Genomic DNA, 21,614 nt, shown 5'->3' on the forward strand with positions numbered 1-21,614 from the left:
CCTGTGTAAATTTTTAATAATATTAAAAAATAATAATTGTACCCTAGTGAAAATATTTTGATTTTTTTTGTGGTATTTACCTTCTCATTTTAGCTGAAGCATATTCTGTGCACAGTATGTCCTACAGCCATAAAAATGGTTGCTCCACTAACTATGGTATTCATGGACCCTTGAAGAGGGGGAAGCAGGTGGTCACAATGTCCTCATATGAGTGAAAAGGTTTGCTGTGTAACTGACTTTTTAATGTGGATAGTACCTTTTAAAGTAGCCATAATAACTGCTGGATTTTCACTAAAAAGCATAATTATGCGATTTATGTATGGTTAAGTGTGTATTATTTATCATGGTGACAAACAAGTGTCCACCGCTCTTTATGGAGGAAAAGCCATCTTGGTGCCATGTTTTGTTTTGCTCTTCTATGCTATTTTTTGAAATGCTGGGTATTAATATAGTTACATAGATTGCATCACAGCATATATATAAATACAAAAGTCAGCTATAAACACAGGGTGCTGTTGAATAAAAAATTTAAAAGCAGATGCAGCTGTTAATTATACTGATTTGAACTTGCTTCTTCCGGTTTCATGTCTGTTTTCATGCAGTTCACTTGTGCATTGTGTCCACTTATTTCTCAATAAAAATTCTTCCACGACTGTCATTTGAACAGTGGTGTATTCCTTAGTGACTTGATTTAGAGCTAGGAGAGATGTTTCAAACACTGTGTTATCCTGCGATAAAGAGAAGTGTAACTTGTGGGGCGGGATGTGGCTTGGTAGGCATCCACCCAGTTGAACACAAGTACTTGCTTTGCTTCAGTTTCGTTGATCGAGATGATTAAATAGTAGCCTAGGAAAGCTTTTTATTTCCCTGGCAGAAATCTTAAGGGTTTTTGAAAAATTGATTTGCATACTGTGATGGGACGTAACAAAGCCCCAAAGAGATACTTTCCTTTCTGGTTTCTTCTACTCTGGTCTCCAGGTTTGGGGAGAGTAACTGACATGCTGGGATAAATATACCAGTACATCTGTTTCTACCAGATGACAGATACATATCGTGATGTTGATCTAGTTTATGCAAACACTTCAGCCACTTTCTCATTAAAGCTATCTTGCATTCATTTGAATGTGTAAATTCACTCCTACAATGCCAGAAGTGTCCTATGTCTGGTATTTAGTTTTTCAACAAAAAATTGATTTTCATTCTTTGGCAGTGACTTACTTTTAATACTTCTTTGCAAATTCATGTGTCATGAACTGCATTGTGTCATTTTAAAAAAAGCATCATTAATTTCTTTTTTCATCTTCACAACTGCTCTCCATCCTCCATAATGGAAATCTTCAGTGTGATTTTTTTAGTGCTGCTGGATTAGCCCTTTGTGAAATTCTTGTATACATTTCTATTTGAAGTCTATTTCACATTTTAATTTTGACCACTCCTGTCATATCTCAATTTTTGGTCTTCTAATTAGTACTTCTTGAACTTTTTCTGAAATTCAGTCACGTTTAGTGGAATGATGTGTAGATTTCATGATGATAATGCAGAAATTGGCCATTCCGTTGTGTCATAAACCCTCAGCTTCTTTTCAGTCTGGTGAGGAAACTTACATGGCCTGTTCTTTTGAAGGGTCTCGGGGTTCAGAGTTCTCTTCCATTAGTTTCTGGATTTATTCCTGTATTTTTAAAATCCTAGCAGATACTTGTAGATTTTTAACATTTTCTTGGGGTTTGTAGATAGTTAACTACCAAACTTGTAATACTGAACTGCAGTCCATTTCTGCTGTTGATGTACTTGTGAAGTGCTGTTACTATGTCATCTTTTTACTTTAGAAGCTGTACTGCTACATTGATTCAGTGTAGAAGAATCAACATCCTGCTTCTTTATGGTCATTAACCTCATCTTGAGAATTATGCTTTAGGTTCTTACTGATTATTTTTTTAGGAATAGGATTTAGGTGCTTTTTCAACACAGTGGTTCTTGTCTGTTAATTAGTACATTGATATTTATGTAATCTGTTTGGTACTTCTCAAACTTGGACCACTTCATACACAATTCTTTTGCAAACCTGATTGTCTGTTCTCCAGATAGCAGTTAAGCTGCTGGATTAACTACTGTTGCATTATTAGACAGTGCAGTATAGTTGAGGAAAAAATGTGGCTGTTCTTCTTTAACTGTATAGAACAAACATTTTATCATTGTATATAATGAGTATTTTAAGGGCTGTCACTGTAGTCTTCTTGTAGTGACCATTCTGCAGTATGGAGGCTATAAGTGTTGGAATTTATTCTTCCTTTCCCACCTTATGTTAGCTTCTATGGAAAGGCAAAGCCAAAGTGGTTTGTGTATTTTAGTGGTGAAACTCTAGTCCTCATGCAAAATAATTACAAGTAAAACTCCTGATTTCTTCCATGTTTGGTTTCACACTTGATTGCCATCATTGTAGAAGAACTTAATGTGGTTTGTTGGAGGTTGTGGCCATGAAGTAAGGCAGTAAGTTGGATTTAGTCTCAAGGAAAGATTTGGAAATACTGGACAGAGCATATATGCAGGGATAACTGATAAATCAGAAGGTGGAAGAGAGAGGCTCAGTCTTACAGTAAACCAGGATGGAAAAGGGTAGTTTTCCATTACAGCTGTTCTCAATAATTGCAGGAAGCTGAGTCAAAACTCTTACCACTGAGCTGCTGTTCAGTTTAAGAGTGGATTATTCTTAGTGGGGATGGAATAACAACAGTAGTTACTGACATCAGTTCAGAAATAGAGAAGAATGTGGGAAGTTGTTATGAATAAGTTAAGTTTTATGAATAAGTTAAGTCCTTCATTAAAGCAATGATATTTTGTGACCTTTCTGGAACATAAAGGAAGTTCACAGGATATAGGTCAGCTTGATAGGGGAGCTTATTCATTAGTGACAAGCCTTTGTGATTTATAGCACTGGTTTCTTGGCTTTTCTGCAGTCCAGAAGAGCTGGATAAAGAATATTGAAGTGTTACCAAGACTCTTAAACTAGAATAGCTCAGAATTCTGACAGGAATGTTAGGATTTTTTGTTGGGAGTGATCTGCATTCACATATGATACTGTGCTAATGTTCACTGTGCAGCTTCTCTTCAGACAGGTTATTTTTTTCTGTGAGGTAAGCTATTACTGGCAAGAGAGACCTGGGTTCAGTTGGGTCAGGTGGAGAAACCAAAGTGTTATGAAGTAGAACTTGGCTAGAGCACAAGTTAGATACAGTGGAAGAAAACAAGGGTGCAGTACATGCTCAAATACAACAGTTTGATTAATTCTGATGGTTAGTCCAGACATCGATGGTGGTAATTATCTGTACGGGTTCTGTGCTTGATCTGTTGATACTTTTTCACTGCATATGTGAGAGAATTGTTAATTGCAACATGTTTGCTCTGACTTCTGTGTTGATTTGGATTTCATTTGCTCAGTAATGTTGATGATAGTTCAGCTAGTACCTTTGAACCTGGACAAAAAACGTTAGGCAGTTGTGGCATGGCCCAGAACATGTTCAAGTTGGTTAGAAAAGTTTTCTAATGTGTGTCATGTGCTACAGGTTACAAGATGTATCTCATTGCATGGAGGCTTAACAAACCCTGGAAGAGCTTTGGCAGCTATAACTTCTGGAAAATGTTACTCTTCTGTTTCAGCTTCTGTTTCCTTCTTTGTGTTTCACTTGATGTTGCTCATATGTGGTAGATAAATTTTTCTTTTAAATGCAGAATCTTAAGTTGAACAAACTTTTGTGAAGCTCATTTAAAGTGGTTTTATGCACTTCAGCGGTTTCTTAATCCGAAAGATCTTCTGTCTGCTTGAGTAAGAGTATCAAGTTATTTTTATCACAAAAAATAAGATTTTTTTTTTTTTTTTTGTAGTTTGATAGTCTCCCTTGCCATGCCTATTACAGGAAGATAATGAATCCATCTAATACCTTTAGTCCTTTCATTCTTGATTTTTTCCCCCCTTTTGGCACAAAAATACTTTAAAATTCTTCACCTCTTTTCTTTAGTTTTATTCCCAAGCTCTTACTGTCCACACTTCTTGTACTAAATCTCTTGAACATTCTTCCATGCTTGGCAAGTTTGAGAGAATTTTTCTGTCTTAATTTTTCTAATTCTAGTCTGTCATTGGTTTTCAGTTGGTATGTTGAGGAGAAATAATGTTATTTTATTTGCTACTAGAGGCATTTTGGCAGAATCTGCGTTGCAAGGCTGTTTATCTTTTCAAGTTGGAGTTTGTGCTGAACTTTTCTGAACTAGTCTTCCATAATGCTTTCCTCATTGTAAGCAACTTTAGCTGCAATTCCTGATCTGTTTCTAGAAACACGATAGCAGCAGCAATGATAGTTCTCATTTTCGTAGAGTTGACTGGCTAAGTAACTCTTATATTGTCTTCGGACTTCAAACGGCTGCAGTACTAAAAAGATGCTTATTTAGAATTCATTTCTGCTAGTGATCTGGGGAATGTTTATTTTCATTGAAATAGGGAAGGGCTTTTCTGTTATGCTGTATTGCAATCAGACTGTTATTTTAAGAGTGACCATAGTCTTTCATACCTTCCTTTGGTGAGTTATGTTGAGGAATCACTTCTTAACATAATCAGAAATGAATTTTAAAAGATTGTTGATTTCTGATACCAGGTCAAGTCAGATAGGCCTGTACTGTTCAGGCAGAGGTTTATTTGGAAATGTGAATTGTTCTTACAAGAGATACTGAAAAGTGAAGTCCACTGTTTGAAGTCTTTCTTAAAGCATATAAATTGGAATATAGATACAGCAATAAATCACTGCCTGATGATGATGCTTATAGAAATTCTAATGTTGCCTACCATGGTTATTGAATTCTTTCTTCCACCAGCATTTGCTCAGTAGTGAGTTGAAGTGTCTAGGAGCTGATGACAGCTGCATAATTCGTAGTGAACTTTGATGTGAAAAAAGTGACTTCACAAAGAAGAGCTTCCTCCTTTCAAGTATATTCACCTTGTTATGATTTTGGAGGATGTTCTGAGAAACTCTTCCATTGTTTTTAAAAGTCTAAAATAATTTCAGCTGCCACATGCTTTGTTGTGAAATAAAAACTTGGCACCAACTTGTGCTTTTGTAGATGCCCAGTCTGTAATTCTAGCATGAATTTTTATAGCTGTCCCCAGCAGTGATACACGTCTGTTTAGTTAAGAATATTTTTCTCTTGGTATCTGAAAAAAAAAGGTTTGAAACTATTTCACAACTTTTGTATTTGGACACCAAAGGGTTAAAACACTTAAAGTTTTTTTGCTTTAGACATTTTAGACTAGTATACTGATGTTTATATAGGAAACGTTTTTTCTCACTGTGGGCGTTTTAGTGTTCTGATCTTTTTTTTTCTTTCTTCTTTTGTTTTGTTTTAATCCTTGTATCTGCTAATTTTTTTTTATAGGAATAGTTACTAATTCTTTTGAGATACAGCCTACTAAATTTAAAGTAATTGAAGCCATGAGTTGACCGGTAATTTTAATCCATTCTGTATAAATTTCAGTGAAGAACTGACAAATTGGTTTCAGGATGAAAGTAATAATGCTTTAAAGGCATAAAAGGCTTAGTATCTTGTTGTTAAGGTGGTCACATGATAATGGCTTACATATTGAATAATGTGCTACAGCACTTTATGTATGTTAATGTAACTTTTAATCTTAATGTTGCCTGCAAATATGTGATCCCTTATGATATAAGTTTCCTGTTTATGCACCATTGCCCGTTTAAATCAAACAGAAGATTCTGAAACTGTAAAAACTACACATGTCAATGTTTTACAGCTACGTAATTCGAATTGACTTGATTTTTTCAAGTAATCCTAGAAAGGGGGAGCATTCCATATAGAAACTGCTGAAACTGCCACAGGTGCTTCTCCGAAAACCTTACAGTTGTGGCATTGAATGTTCAGTATCGCTTCCTTTCTGCACACAAGGCATACTGTTGAGGTATTTGTTGCGGTGATTGGTTTTAATGCTAATCTAGGAATTCAGATATAGAATCTATAGATTTGCATGCTTTGCTTACCCTAATTTACATTTATCTACATTTTTATTTGTAAACTAACAATAGATAAGTTGAGATCAGTATTTTTTAACAGCTATTGTATTGATATACGAAAACTGTGGTTTATTTTCTTAGATTGTCGCATGGCATTAACAAAAACACAGTAAGCTGTAGGTGATGTAATCACTTTAAAATTAAACATTTAGGGAATTTTTTATACTTATGAATGTTTTTTCCAAAAAGATTTACTGTTGACTTTTTGTAGCAAACATTTGTTTTGTTTTTCAAGGTATGTGACATTATAAGTGAAAGATAGTGTATTTCAAATGTATTTCTATGTTAAAGACACATAGAAATGTACTTGCTTTTTCCTCCAATAAGTATTAAAAGTATGAACAATTGAAACAATTTAGAATCGAGCTCTTTCTAACTAAATTCAGTATAATTTATAATTAAATGTGAGAAGCACAAGTCTTTATCTTTTTCTTTCTACAGATCCTTCTAAGAGTAAATTTTGTAAGTTATTTTGAAGTAAATCTTTCTTACACAAAGGTAGTTATATTTAAACAATTCTAAGTTTTGTTTTACTTGTTTTGGTTTTCTTACTTTCTATAACTTCATCATAGTGGAAGTGTCTTGCTTATTTTTTGAGAGCTTGCCTCAGATTTTTTTCCTTCCTTGCGTGAACTTCTCAAAACAGCAATTTGTGGTTAGATTGAAATAATAAAAACAACCTCCTAAACTAAAGCTAAACTGAAAATTAACTTCATGTTTCTGGACACCAGTCCTGTTTGGTCAGATAACATATTTCTCTCTCTTGTTTTTGAACAACAATTTAATTACACTCACAGCCAGCACTTTCAAAGGCATTTCAGAAGAAGGAAATATAAACGTATGCTTCATCAGTGTCCTCTTTATAGCTGCTTTAATTTGATACCAGGACGCTCAGATGAACTGGGCCTTTAAAGTGGGAGTTCTGATGATGTCAACTGAAGGGAAAAAAACAGATTTAGGAAAAAAAAAAAAGTCCTCTTCATGCCAAGATTAGTCAGTTTTGAAGACTGCCTGTGGACATCACTCAATGGAAGAAGAAAAATGTGTTGTAAGAGTGTTGTTTTAAACACTGTAGAAGGTGTGTAAATAAATGTACATGCAAAAGTCAGAGTTTTAACTCTTAATATAACAATGCATGTTCTGAGTTCATTTATAGAACACCCGTCACTACAGAACAAGTGTTAAATGTCACCTATCAAGGAACTTCAAGATCACCTACTTCTACTCATCCATATCCAGACTTCTCTCATGATTTTTTTTCCATTTATAATAACTTTGTGATATGAAAATGTATCTTTCTGATTACATTTGTCTGTCTTCTTTTGCTTTGGAGTTAGCATCTCATACTTCTGTACTTCAAGGAAAACAATATGTCTTTATCATTTCTAGTTCCTGGATTTTAGCCTACAAGAAGGCTGAGGGTAAATAATGTCACGCTTCATGATTCTAATTTGTTTCTAGTAATAAGAATTACATGGAAGTAATGAATAAATTACAAAGCAAAAAAAATACTGCTAAATGAAAGAATCTTAACAGGACTAATGTATTTTACAAATACTTGAATTGCTTTGGAATTTATGCGGGGTATATGTTTTCGAATTGTAGAGTGAATTGACTTTCTGACCACTTACCAAAACTGCATTTAGTTCTGCGCAAGGTTAAGTAAGGAGTTTTTCTCCTGTTTGTCAGTTCAAGCTTTCGTGTATGTTCTTGTCTGGAGTAGGTGCTAAAAAGGGAATTATATTTTCAGAGCTTTAGTTTTCAGTGTCCTTTCTTCAGTTTTTCCACCTGTTCCTGTAGCTGGACTGACCTTCTTCAGAGATGTTTTTGGTTTTGGACTTTTTTTTTCCACTGGAGAGAGAGGGAATTAAGTTTTTGGAGCACAGTGCTCTGTTTTGACAGTAACTAGGCCAACCTTTAGAAAATACTGCACCAAGTCAGTGAGTACTATTTAATAAAAGACTGACTAATCATAAAATGCATGTACTTTTCAAGGCTTAGCCTTAATTTCTTTAATATTACTTTTGTCTGTCCTTCCACAGCTTCCTTACTGGTAGCTTCTTCCTTCATAAGATCATCTTTGAAAAATACCAGCCTATATAGCTTGTTATTTGCCTAGTCTTGTTTCGGCTAGGTAGCCTAGCTTAGAGAAAAACCTTGAAAAGAAACATAGGCTTGTCCTAAAGTTTGGCATCTTTGTTAGGGGGGGACCAAAACCCCAAACAAACCCAAAAAACCTGCAGGAAATTTCCTTACTAATTTTTAAATTCAAGTAATGCAGTTACAGAAATAGAGCTGTCATATTTGCTATATGATTAGCAGTAACAAAAGGGCAGCTTGCCTGAAGATTTAATTTCGGTGTGTTCTGAGCTTTGCAGCTTCTGCTTTTTCAAGGTGTTTAGGGTAAAAGATCAAAACTAGTACTGAAGGGATTTTTAACTTCTAGAAAAACAGAGGATAGGTGGAAGAGAAGATTTTTTTCAAGAGACATGAAATTTTGGGGTATTTCCATCCATGTTGTCCAATGGTCTGTGTTTTTTATTCACTGCTTTTCTTTCACAGCCTGGGTCATGAAGTTACTTTCAGTTATAATATCCTTTACATAAAGAAAAAGGGTTTGACTAGGTAGGCAGCTATGAGAAATGAAGAGAAATACCTTTCAAGAGACATCTCTAATAACTGAAGTAGTTGAAAATTTACTTAAATATACTGATAACCTCTTTGAGTTTCCTGCTTGTTGATTTAGTATTTTTTAACCATGCAGTCCACATCATAGGTAGTTTACTTAATAACCAAATGAATCTTCAGTTACTATTCCTTTTCACTTGGTAGTGAGTTTACATACAATTGCAGTTCAAAACCAAGGACTGACAGGGATTACACATAAGAGATTGAACTCTTCTTAGTCTTATGTGTAGTTGGGGCAGTGAACCATTTCTATTTTCATTCCTATAATAGAGTCTGTTTACAGTGATAGCTTTTATATTCTTACCTCATGGACTAAGCTGAGGCAGCTGCTTCGTTTTCAGACATTGGCAGCATTTGAGGTAGACCATACACTGCAGATTTAGTAATACATGTGTTCCTTGTTCCAGTTCCTAGCTTCTTAATTCATTGAAGTACTCACTTCAGGTTTCTAGAACAATGGTATAAGACTGTATTTTTCTGTTAGGCATTCAGAATCCTCACAGTGATGGCAATATTCCTACATGTTTTGGAAATACATAAAACTATTCCAATCTGGTAAAACCCTGTGATAGCCATTAGGAGCATTTTCTTTTCTACTTTGTGCATGTGGCTAGTTGAGTTAGCCATTTTTTCTTGGATTACTTGCATGTTGTTATGATGAGCTAGTATAGCACAGCTAGCCCTTGCTGCCTTTTGTGTTCCCACTGAACAGTTGTGTTCTGTTTCATAGCAGTTGGCCAGCTAGCTTCTAGAGTCATCTAGACCATGTAATCTCCTTTTATTTGATTTAACTCTTTTTTTCCCCCCTCTCTTTTTTTCATTCCTAACTTCTGAGCATGAGACATTCTCTTGAAACTGATAGGCTAGATTCAGACTCTTGATTTTTGAGAGACATTTCTAAACTCAGAAGAATGTTATAGCCAATGTGCTTGAGTCCCTTGAAACTTCCAAAATACTGCTGTAGAACAAGTACATCTTTGTCTACCTGTTCAGAGTAAGTTGTTCAGGAAGAGGTGGAAAGGGGACAGATCTAAAAATATCAAAGGTCGTTACATTTTAAAATCTGACAAACACTGACTTAAAGTTCATTTATTTTGTTTCTGGGAAATGTAACTTTGCTTTCCCAGAGCTTGGTCATGTAGCCTTACGCACTTGCATCTTGGTTTGTACATCTCCAGGTGTCTCTGGCAACTTACATTGACATTCCTTTGGGAAATGGTGACTTAACTGTAGTCTGTCTAACAGTCCATTTTTCAAAGCAGAGATACTGTTCAATAACATTTGGTAAGAGAATTACTTAGTCCTTGAAGTTTTATTAAATTAGGTGGTCGGTCAACACCATATTGGTTTGGTCGTTTTTATCTTTGTGTAACTTTAATTTGCTCTTGTTTAGATTTTCTTTACTGTCTTTTTGGGGCTCACTAATTTAAAACGGATTTCAGAGAACTGAGCTATTCTTTTTGCACAAAATGCATATGTTGAAATTTCTGTTTCCTAAATAGTGATTGCATTGTGTTACGTCCATATGCTGCTACACAAGTAAATGAGAACTGCCAAGAGAGCATTCGGTGTTGGTTAGCAGGGACCTCAACAAGCCATCTACTTCAGCATGGGAAAGGATTGACTGTATTTTGCAGAATTTCTGAAATCATAATCTGGTCTTAAAATGAGGGGGGGAAGAGAACCCTCTGGAGATTCAGCAACTTTTATACTCTGAAACTTTATCCTAACACCTGACTTCAAATATCCTTTGTTTGTGTTTATCCCATTCATACACTGCCTGCACTGGACACGCAGAACAGATTTTATTCTCTTTGCAGCTATCTTTTAGGTATTTCAAACTAATACCTTTACCTTGAGGTTTCATTTCTTTTGACTAACTAGGTTTTTCAGTCTTCTGAAGTCTCACTTTCTAGACCACTCTTGGCTCCTGTTCTCTGGATTTTCACTAGTAGTCCAAGTGAATGCTGACTTAGAATATTGTAGTGTGGAATGAAATTACCTAATCAGGTAATAGTCAGTTTCTAAAGATTTTTTTAGTCTCATTTTTATAGCAAATAAGTTACAATGATCTAGGAAGCAAAACTGGCCTTTGTTCTTTGCTTTCTTTGTATGAGCTGGAGCGAGTTCTTTTCCGCTTCATATCAGTTTCAACAGAATCAGGTCTGTTAATCTTCTGAACTCATACTCTGTTGGCTGGTCTGTTTCTGGATTTTTAAGTAATGGACTTGTCGAAACTACAGAAGCCAAGAAACAAAAATTCAGATTTCTGACTAGTTAGATCTATCTGGAAAGGCGGAAAAAACTTGGGAAAGATTTATGGCATCTTTCACTTTGTGTTCTAGTCTTGTCATTTCTAGTCCTCTTGTCTCCACTTTTATGCACTTATTTATGCAGTTACTCTGTATTTCTAAGCACAGACATACTGTATGTTTGTGTAAATGCATGTGATACAGCACTCTTTCAAATTAAACCTCTACATCTCAACATATCCTACCTCATTTCATTTATAATCTCCTTGATGCATGAGAATATTCAAAATCCGGTGCCATTCTCTCGTGCATGGAAAAATCTTGGTTCAAATAACAAAGCAAGTCCCAGCACTTATGATGTCACACACTTTGAAATGAGAAACCAGGGAAAAAAAAGTATAAGCAAAGCATAACTAAGTACAGCATCTTTATCTATCTTTTTCTATATATGTATATATTTTATTGTTAGGAAGAACAGTGATGATGTTGTTACCTTAGAAACCAGAATGCCATGGACAATTGCCAAGTCATGTTAAGTTTGTTTTGAGTATTTGATCTTTTGCTCAAGTTAAAGCAATAGATTGCAGAATAAACTGCAGAAGATGGTAAAATTCAAGGCTTAAATTAGTCTGAAGTTTATGTAAAGATCGGATACTTCAGACTATTTTAGAATAAAGCATTTTGAGAAGTTTAAATAGGAAGATGTTTTTTTTTTAAGGCACATAGTATATTGATTTTATTTAAAACTGTATTGTCGCCCAAATTTTGCTTAGAAGCCATATATATCTGCGAAAAGTTAAGTTAGTTATAAAAATAAGATTGATAACTAATTTCTTAATGGAAATTTGCTAAGTGTATGTTTTCTCTCATCACCAACAGATAGATAGTCAGTAAGGGCAGCAGCAGCAGCAAGCTAGCTTGATGAATGAGTGTAATTCAGTTTCTTTGTATTGTACAGCTTGAGAAATGCCAGTGGCCTGACAGCAGCAGACCTTGCACATACCCAGGGCTTCCAAGAATGTGCTCAGTTTCTCTTGAACCTCCAGAACTGTCACCTGAATCATTTCTATAGCAATGGCACCTTAAATGGGGTTCATCACAATGCAGGTCCCAATCCATTCAGTGGTGGGACAAGTCGAAAGAGATCCTTTGAAGATATGGAGTCTGCTGGAGTAAAGAAGGCTAGAACGGAAGGTGAGACCCCAGAGGTAAAAGGGATGGGGTGATACTGTTGCTGAGAAAGGAAAATAAACATTTTAAAGCCATTCGGAGTGGATGTTGAGTATTATTGACAAACTCATGTATGTATATAAATTACATATTGATACAAGAAGCAGATTAATATAATTATTCCATGCCACAAGATCCCGATGCTCCCTCTTATCATCTTGGTGTGTGCAGAAATTTCTATTTCCAGAGAGTGCTAAAGTTACATGATGCCAAGAATAATAATGTGGAAGAGTAGGAGCTGAAATTAGCTTCTACTCCTTCCTCAATATCTTCTCCTTCAGGAGAGCCAAATAATGTTGCATTAATTCACAAAGGTGCCTGGATGTTCTGATGGTAATTTTCCACTTCAGGATTCATTCACAATTCAAAAACTGTTTGCTAGATAAGATGGATGAAAGAAATTTAATGCAAAAAGGTTTCTCAAATCGAGAGGGATTATGTCTGTGACATTAAGTTAAACATACCTTAAATTTCCAGAATTGTGTTCCAAGGGGAATGGATATTTTACAGAAGGGTGTAAGACTAGAATGAACCTTAAGTATTCCTGTTCAGCTTTGCGCATTGAGGATACTGCCACTTCGTCTGCCGGCAGTGATGTGATAGTACAACCTCCTTGGGTCCAGAGGAGGGCCACAAAAATGCTCAGAGGGATGGAACACCTCTCCTATGAGAATAGGCTTAGAGAGTTGGGGTTGTTCAGCCTGGAGAACAGAAGGCTCCGGGGAGACCTTCTTGCAGCCTCCCAGTACTTAAAGAGGGTTTATAAGAAAGGTGGGGACAGATGTTTCAGCAGCGCCTGTTTTGATAGGACAAGGACTTTAATGGCCTTAAACTAAAAGAGGGCAGATTTAGACTAGATACAAGGAAGGAATGTTTCACAGTAAGGGTGACGAGCCATGGGCACAGGTTGCCCAGAGAGGTGGGAGATGCCCCATCCCTGGCAACGTTCCAGGTCAGGTTGGACGGGGCTCTGAGCAACCTGCTCTAGTTGAAGATGTCCCTGCTTATTGCAGGGGCGTTGGAGTAGATGACCTTTAAAGGTCCCTTCCAACCCAAACTATGCTATGATTCTATGTTTTAGTGGCTATATGAAGAAATTTTTTTTTTTACATCTTAAAAACGCCTTGAATAACAGAGTAGAGAATAGCCTTCACTTCCTTTCTGTTGGTCATCCCATTATATTCTTAGTAAAAAGAATGCAGCATTCTACACTCGGACCTCATTTCTTTTTCCTGGGTCTAGCATCGGGAAAGAGACTTTGTAGATCTTCATTGAAGAGACTTTCTTCAGTTAAAATTTATATTGTTCTAACACATGTGACTTTCAGTGAGCCACATAAAATGGGCTCAAGCAGTGCTTAATTCCAGATAACAAGAGGGGAATTGAGACCAAAACAATGTTTCTGGATACAACATGAAGAACATGAATTACGTCAATATTGACACTCTGTAGTACTTGCTACCCAGCCACCATTTCAACTCTTACCAGGTTCAGAAGCTTTAACGGTACTGCGTAGCCGATCATAAACGCGGAATGTGTTACTTCATATAGTTGTAAACTAAAAATAATTTCATGATGGAGTAGAGTGCCTATACATTTAAATGCAAGGCTGTTTTTCAGGAATAAAGTCCTTAAGTAGCTACATAGAATCGCAGAATCATTAAGACTGGAAAAGACCTTTAAGATCATCAAGTCCAACCATCAACCCAACACCACTGAGAAAACTTGGGCAGTATAGAGATACCCATAACAGCTACAGAAAGATGTCTTCAGTGCATTCATGTGGGTTACCAGAGGCACTGCTTGAATTCAAAGATGCGTTTCTTTTATTTTGAAGAGCTGTTCCTTCTGAATGTTCATAACCAGCAATCTCATTTAGTTTCAGAAAATGGCTCCAATGTAGTCAATAGGTAGCGTTTCCCCACAATGTGTGGAAGTGCCACTGGGCTAGCTATTTTTATGCTACACGTTATTGTGAAATACCAGTATCTGCGTTACCTTTCATAAACGGTTGTTCCAGTGGATAAGTTAAATTGAGCAAACAAATAGACAATAGATTTAAGTTAACAAGATGTCTTAAGCAATTAACAGAGATGTTAAGAAGTAGAGTAGGCAATTTTTCAAATTTTTACCAGTATGACTTTTTAAGACCTTGGCAAACAAAGCCAAAAGCTTTGCTGTGTTTGCTTGAAGGTGTTTCTAGTAATTAAGAGATGCATCCCAACTGCAGAAGCTGAAGTTTATCTGACGTGTCTGCCCTCAAAGACATTGGCATCAGTAATATTTGTCATATCAATGTAAAAAGTCTATTGCAGTGAGAATGAATCACTGTTCTTGAGGCGTTTTGTAAACAACAGAGCTGAGCAATGAGAAGTCCTCAGTACATCTTTGTGCTTAGCTAGCCTCATTACAAAGCAAGCCCAATTTTGTGGTAATTTTGCCCTTACCAAAACCACACTGGTCTGTTGTCCCTTAAAGACTATTTCCACAGGAGATAGCAGATGTTCAGAAGGAGTGCAGGCAGCCTGTATTTGCAGGGAAGAGTCAGGTTTTGACGGCCATACCCCAAACTAGAATGATCAGTGCTGTAGAAACACCTGCTTCTTGTGACCAGGCACAGTATATGTCCCTTACAAAAACCTGTAAGCAGTAGAGTTGGAAGAAGAGAAATACTTAAGCTGTGCTTTGCCCTCTGTTCTGGAATAGCTAAACTGGGCAGTGGGTGGGAGTTACATGCAATTTTGTTTATATGCACACATCCGTCCCTGTTATCAGATGCATAGTATTAAAAAAACCTTCCATCTTAAAATTAAGCAACACTGGTACATGGTACACTGTGATACAAACTAATTACTCCCTTCAAATGTAATAAACAAATGAGTTCCAAAGGCTGAAGCTGAACTTGACAAAAGTGAATCAGTGGCCCCTTTCAGAATGTACACTAAATAATTTTTACTTTTGACTTAAAAACATTAGCTGGATTGTATGTCCATTTTGCTGAAATCAGTTCCAGAAATTTCGCCCTGCCTGCGGGGCTGGTTGGTGGCGGGTGGTGCACAGGGTCAAATACAACGATGACGCACACCAGGCCAACTGGTCACACGGGTGTGTTAGTGGCAGTCCTAATCCTCGCCCCTCCAGTTCATGGGCCTTGGCAGCTTGGCTTTTGCACTGTGCTGTACGTGCAACCCACAGTACTGGCTTGCTGTACGCAACCGGTGACTGACAGTACCAGCGTCTCAAGCCTTGGCATGGCTGCTTTTCGGTGTTCTTTGGGCGGTGGGGATGTGTACCCTTGAACGGGGCAGCGTGAAACTGCACTTCGGTATTCCTCTAGGTAACCAGAAAGCCTCGCCTTTCCTGGGGTAGGGTAATTTGAGGCTCGCTGCTCCACGGGCCCTGGTCTCCTTTAAAGCCCTGTGTGATCTGTGTTGGCCCTGAAACACTTCAGTTATTGCTTAAGGTTCTTGAAAAACGAGTAGTTTGCAAAAATTTCTGTTGTGCCCAAGGCAAAGAGAGCTGACTTGCAGGCTACTAAAGTAGCCCTTTACAACATGATGTTAGGAGTGTGTGCAGCGCCTATAGAAAGCTTGTGCTAATGTCCATGTGAGAGCAGTGCAGGCTCTGCTGGCATAGTACTGGAGCAGTGCCTTGGGTGGTGGGTCTAAGAGGCAGTGAAGTCAAACCCATCTTGCTTATTAAAGCGTTTCCCACAGCAGGCTAACCACTTTCCGGCTTTTCTCGGAAGAGAGATCTGTTTGTTCAGCTCTTGAAGGGATCCCTGGGGCAGTCTGGTACGAATAGGGAGTGGGTTACTGCGAACTGGCACTTGGTAGTGAAAGAGGGAGCAGCCCAGGCTGTCAGTAGGTGTTTGAGAGAGAGAGACTGCTTTTTATCTATTGGGCACGCTAGCTGTAAAGCCTAAATGTGAGTAACTTAAATTGCTCCTTACTCAAGCTGTTAGTACATCAGACTAATAATTGTTTGCCATGTAGGTGCAAAGTCTGATAGGTACACTGGTAATTCTCCATTTTGAGGGATTAAAATGAACGTGCAAGTACTTGACATTTACTTACTCTGCATTTGGAATCTCCGACGTGTCAGAAGCTTTCAGATGTGAAAAATTTACCTTTCTTTGTAAAAAGCTTTTGTCTTAGTAATCAAAGTACTCATCTATTTGTTGGGTGAGTTTTCAAGTGTGCACCAGTGACTAAATGTGACTTATTTTTATCAGTTTACAGCTTTGATGGCTTAATACCAATGATGAATGGAGGAGTTGAGGACGATGCTGACAACATGCACGTTGATAGAGAGTTTGCTGTTGTATCAGGTGGGAGTGGACAGTTTCCTGTTACCTACAACAACATTCAAATGGTTGAAGACACCAAACAACAGGAGAGTACTTCTGTTGGACCAAAAGAAATTGAAATATACACTGTTTCTGCAATGCAAACTCCTTGTCGTTGCAAGAATCAATATGCATTTTATTTTTAAGTATAAAACTTAGTCCTTTATTTTTGCAGATTGTTGTCTAGAGTCTTGAAAACTATTGTATTGCTGTAACACCCATTATATTGGGAGTTTAGTAGGTACCTAAAATTAGCTGTTTCATGCAATATATTGTAACGGTGAAAGAGAAGGTTTATTAGTAGCTTATCATTATTTCAGATACAATTTCAGAAATCCACAATGGCTGTTTCACTTTTAACCTGAAGCTTGTATTACGTTGTGCCTTGCTTTTAGTTGGTATAATTTCAGGTTAAAGGATATCCAGAAATAATTTAAATTATTCATTTAATTTCCATGAAATAGATTTAATTGCTAATAAGAAGACTTGATAGAGAAACATACCCTAGTGCTTATATAGCTTTGAAAATAACGTATGTTAGAATTAAACTATATTCAAAATAGTTCAACAAATACTATAAAGAATAGTCTAGACATATACCATGTGTTCAGAATTTGTTCAGACACAATGATATAAGTGCGGGATCCCCCTGTGGGTTTTTTTTAATGTAAATAAAAGACTGGACATCACAGGTCTTAAAATTAGTATTGGAACTAACGTACCTTGGAAAACAGTTTTTGTGTTTTGTACTGATCTTCATGAAACAATCAAAATGTTACTAGTATTAGTGAATATTAATGCTCTAAGTTTTTTAAGGGCTGCTTAATCAAGATGCTTTTGGTAACCCCAGGATGTATATAGAATTTCAATTAAAACTGTCTTGGGTCAGCTTTTTCCATGCACTTTGTAGGTAAAGGCACGGAGTTACTATGATAGTGCATTATTATATTCAGAAATTGATTTCTTACTTTAATTTGTTCTGTGATAAATATGTTTATGCTTTGTACCACAGATCAGATTCACCAAAGGGAATGATAATTAATACATATTTTAATATATTAGGAATAAATACATATATATATAATCAGTACTTATAAAGTGGACTATGATATATTCCAGTGATAATTACTAAGTGTTCTTATTTATGGAAAAATGATTGTCTTTCATAAATATACTCTATTACTATAGGTGCTAATTTTAACAAATAATAACATTCTATAATTATCACTAGAACTATTCATTACCTACTTTTGCATATTAACTAACAGTAGTGCCATTTTTATTAAATTTGATTTGGCAAAGCCAGCCTATAAGGATTTATTTTTAAACAGTTAAAATTTTGCACTTTTCAGTTAATAAACACTATATGAAATTCCTTCTGTGCGTTTTCATCACTGAAATATTAGCTTCGATGTCTTGATGGGTTTGGGGTTTTTTTTTCCACTTGCAGTAAGAATTTGCGGTTAGTGAGTTCAGCTGATGTTATTTCAACTCATATAGGGACTAAACAGGAAACTCCAGTTAGTACATCCAGTGAGTTACAAATCAAACATTTCTTGGCATTATGTATTGCTGTATGTGAAGTATCAGTATCGTAATGCGTATTTCAAATAATACCCTTGCGAAGGACTAATAGAGAACCAGAACTTCAGATTCTTCCGTGTCAAACAGTGGTACTCATTATGTGTCACTTAAACAAGAACCCAATGTTTTACGAACGTGGGAAGTTACCAGCAGACCTACTGGCTTGAATTGGAAATACGCAGGAAATGCAATCCTATTTTGCACATTGGTTTATGCGTTCATGTATACATAAACATATGTGCATATATCCAAGGATGATAACGGAATGTAAAATCTTTAAAGGTCACCATATAGGTCTGTAGTTTCCACGTTTGCCTTGCTCATCTTTACCACTATAGATGTAAATTTTAGACGTCCTTTACCGGTAGGCGTTTTTAAGGCAGAATATATCACCCTTTTTTTGTGCTAGTACTTTTGAGTACCACTGCAAAAACATACCTTTCAGACATACTGATGAAATCTGTTTATGGAAATAAAAACTATTGTACTAATTACTAAATTCAAAGGAGAAATGGCTTTAAAACAGTTGTCAGTGGGTTTTGCATGCACATTTTTAGAATTTTGGTCCCTACTGCTGATGTTTTTTAGTCTTCTGTGCATTCTGCTGTTGCAATTTTATGGCATTTTGCATGTAGATTGTACAGATGTTATTATAAACTTACCATTAAATACAATCCTGCCTAGTATGCTATTGAGCAAGCTGCTAGATAAATTGAAGTACTTTCTGAATGAAGGAATTTTGAAGCATTTTATATTGGCACCCCAACATAACATTTCTTTATTTGACCTATGTCAGTGTATACAGTACTGTGAGAATTACCTCAAAAAAAAAAGAGCCACGGATAAATTACAGCTGAAAAATAAAAAAACAACCCTTCACCCTCTCACAGATACTCACTCCTTGCATAATCCTTCATCCCAAAAGGGCATTGCAGTTAAGGTGGAAAGGTGCCTTTTATTCCACTTTTCAAAACACTGCCCAGAATGTTGTCTGCTGCACTTATTTCATAGAGTTAAATGAAAAAACTGCCTGAGAAATTCACGTTGTCTTTGCAAAGATTAATATAGGCATATTTAGACATTGAATGTAGGTAGATCGTTGCAGTTACGACATAAGAACCCGTGCTAGAAGCTTACTGGTCAGCTCTCATTACTTTGAACTGCCTATATTGTTATAAATAAAGGAAGGGTAGATTTATTTTCAAAGCTGTGTATGGAAGCATTTTTTAAAATGAGTATAGTGGAGACATTTTGATGTATTTCGATTTATTCTTAATTGTTGGTGACAGGTGTATTTCTTAATGCAGATATGAATAGCAGTAGCTCCATATTGAATGCACTGACAAATGGATGTGCCATCAAAGGACATTTGGATTTCACCGCCGCACAACAGCTCAGTGGGATGGATGCCAGGCGTGAGGAGTGTTTAACATTAACACCTAACGGAATAATTCCTGGAATAACTTCTCCCAGTAGGCATCGAATTCATACCAGTAACGGCACCGAGGAGCCAGAAAAAGCCATGAATAATTCCACCGATATGTGTGGATCTCTACATCTGAACGGAAGCCCGAGTAGCTGTGTTTCTAACCGGCCCTCGTGGGTGGAAGACCCTGGAGATACTTTGCACTATGGACACTATCATGGGTTTGGGGATACTGCTGAAAGCATCCCCGAACTTAGCAGTGTTGTTGAGCATTCCAATTCGGTCAAGGTTGAACAGAGATACGACAATACTGTCCTAGGCACAATGTATTTGTATCACGGTTCCTAGATGAATGACCTTTGTATCAAACGCATATTGAAATTGCTACCAAATGAAACGGGGGGGACAAAATCCTCACATAGCATTAAATTTGAAGATTGCAACTTATTGCTATTTTTACACTTTGTTTATATGAAAAGTAAACCTTTAATTTGACAGCCTTATACAATAGTACAATAGTTGTAGTTTGTTGCATGTATGGGGCTTATTTAGTGATAAAATAGGTGCTGTTATGATGGAATGTTTATTATTTTCATTTTTTTTATTATGGAATGTTCTGGTTTTGTATTTTTTTTATTTCTAAGCTTGTGAACACTATCTTTCCCTTTTTAGAGATGTTTTCCCTTTTATTAAAACAATGTTTAACTGAATTTTGTGAAGAAAATGTTACATATGTGCATCACGTACTTAGAAGTAAAGATTTTTCTTTTCCATATCTTCTGCTGAAGCTATGGTAGCAATATCAATGCCAGCTATCACTATGCAAGGTTGAAAGTGGCAATCTTCTGGAGCTTCTCTGACTTCATAGTTTGTACATTTGTTTGGTATAATTAGATGTTCATCTTTTAAATTTTTTGAACAAGTTGTTTAAAAACGCGGAGACAAAAATGGAAGAAGTTACCGTTTCACTTTCTGTAGTGTAGAAGTGCTTTTCCTTGATGTTGGGCTCTTTGCATTCTAGAGTGGGAAAGTGGGCTGCCTTTGTTCGGTCGCAGTTGCGTGTGCCTCAGGTTAGCTCTGAATTTGTGGCGATTTTCTTTGGCTTCTCTCCTTTATATGTACGCTTGATATTTTACCATAGCTCACAGACCGGAGGCATGTTGGCACTGTTCTGCTTTGTACGCAGTTTAAAATTGCTGTTACTTGTTAGAGAATTTGCCGAGTCGAAATATTTGAGTTTGACTGTCTTGGATATACATTTATTGTCCTTTTTTTTAACATATGCTTTGAAAATGTAATGCTGTGTGTACTCTTTGGGCTACGCTCACGGAAAATACATTGTGTTTAAAGCTTAATACACAAATCAAAATTCATATAAGTGCACTATATGAGCACTAGTAATATAAGTTGCTGCTTTGTGTTATGATAAGTGAAGAGTGGGGAAGAATATGGTAAATGAGATAAGCCCTCTGAATTGTGTTGATCTTTTTGTTCTTGTTTGGTTTAAAAAGGGACCTTTAAAAATTGGAATTTAATAAAAATAAACATATTTCATTGTATCTGAATATTTTGTTTTGACATACTTTTTTTGTCAACTTGAGCAAGTCTTTAATAGTTTTTAAATCACATTTCTCCATAATCTTTCTCAGTGCAGTGTGGGTTTTCTGTGTTTCGTCAGTACGTGGAAGTGAATGTGAACAGCCCAGTAAGTTGTCTGTGATTGAATTACAGAAACCCATACTGGATACTCTGTGTATGAAGGTTGTATCAGCCTCGAACTCCAAAAATGGGTTAAAAATACTGGTGGTCTGATTTTCATGGAAGTTATACTCTCCTTCGAACAACTTTAGGCAAAACGCAACAGACTACAGAGGAGTCGGTGTTTAAATAGACTTTACACTCCACATGGTTCACTACGTACAAGATGCCAGCAAGTGTACTCGAACTGAGAGTAGCACTGGTAGGAAAATTGACCGGTCTTTTTGGAAGTTGTTGGCCAGACCAGCAAAAGTCTC

At 36.5% G+C, this 21,614-nt stretch overlaps 1 protein-coding gene across 1 annotated transcript in view; it reads left to right on the forward strand.

The window, feature by feature from the left end:
• The window catches only part of ANKRD10 (ankyrin repeat domain 10), a gene marked incomplete at its 5' end in the record, with an annotated part of 38,736 nt that extends 17,653 nt beyond the window's left edge, over nt 1-21,083 (forward strand). Inside the window, 3 exons of the mRNA XM_081996460.1 lie at nt 11,970-12,205; nt 16,476-16,571; nt 19,481-21,083. Coding sequence (XP_081852586.1) covers nt 11,970-12,205; nt 16,476-16,571; nt 19,481-19,947 — 799 coding nt within the window. The 3' untranslated portion in view covers nt 19,948-21,083. The remainder of the gene's footprint in view (nt 1-11,969; nt 12,206-16,475; nt 16,572-19,480) is intronic.
• Between the last annotated feature and the right edge of the window lie 531 nt (nt 21,084-21,614).

This window comes from Phaethon aethereus, assembly GCF_964289735.1.
Source record: "Phaethon aethereus genome assembly, chromosome: 1".
Lineage (NCBI taxonomy): Eukaryota > Metazoa > Chordata > Aves > Phaethontiformes > Phaethontidae > Phaethon > Phaethon aethereus.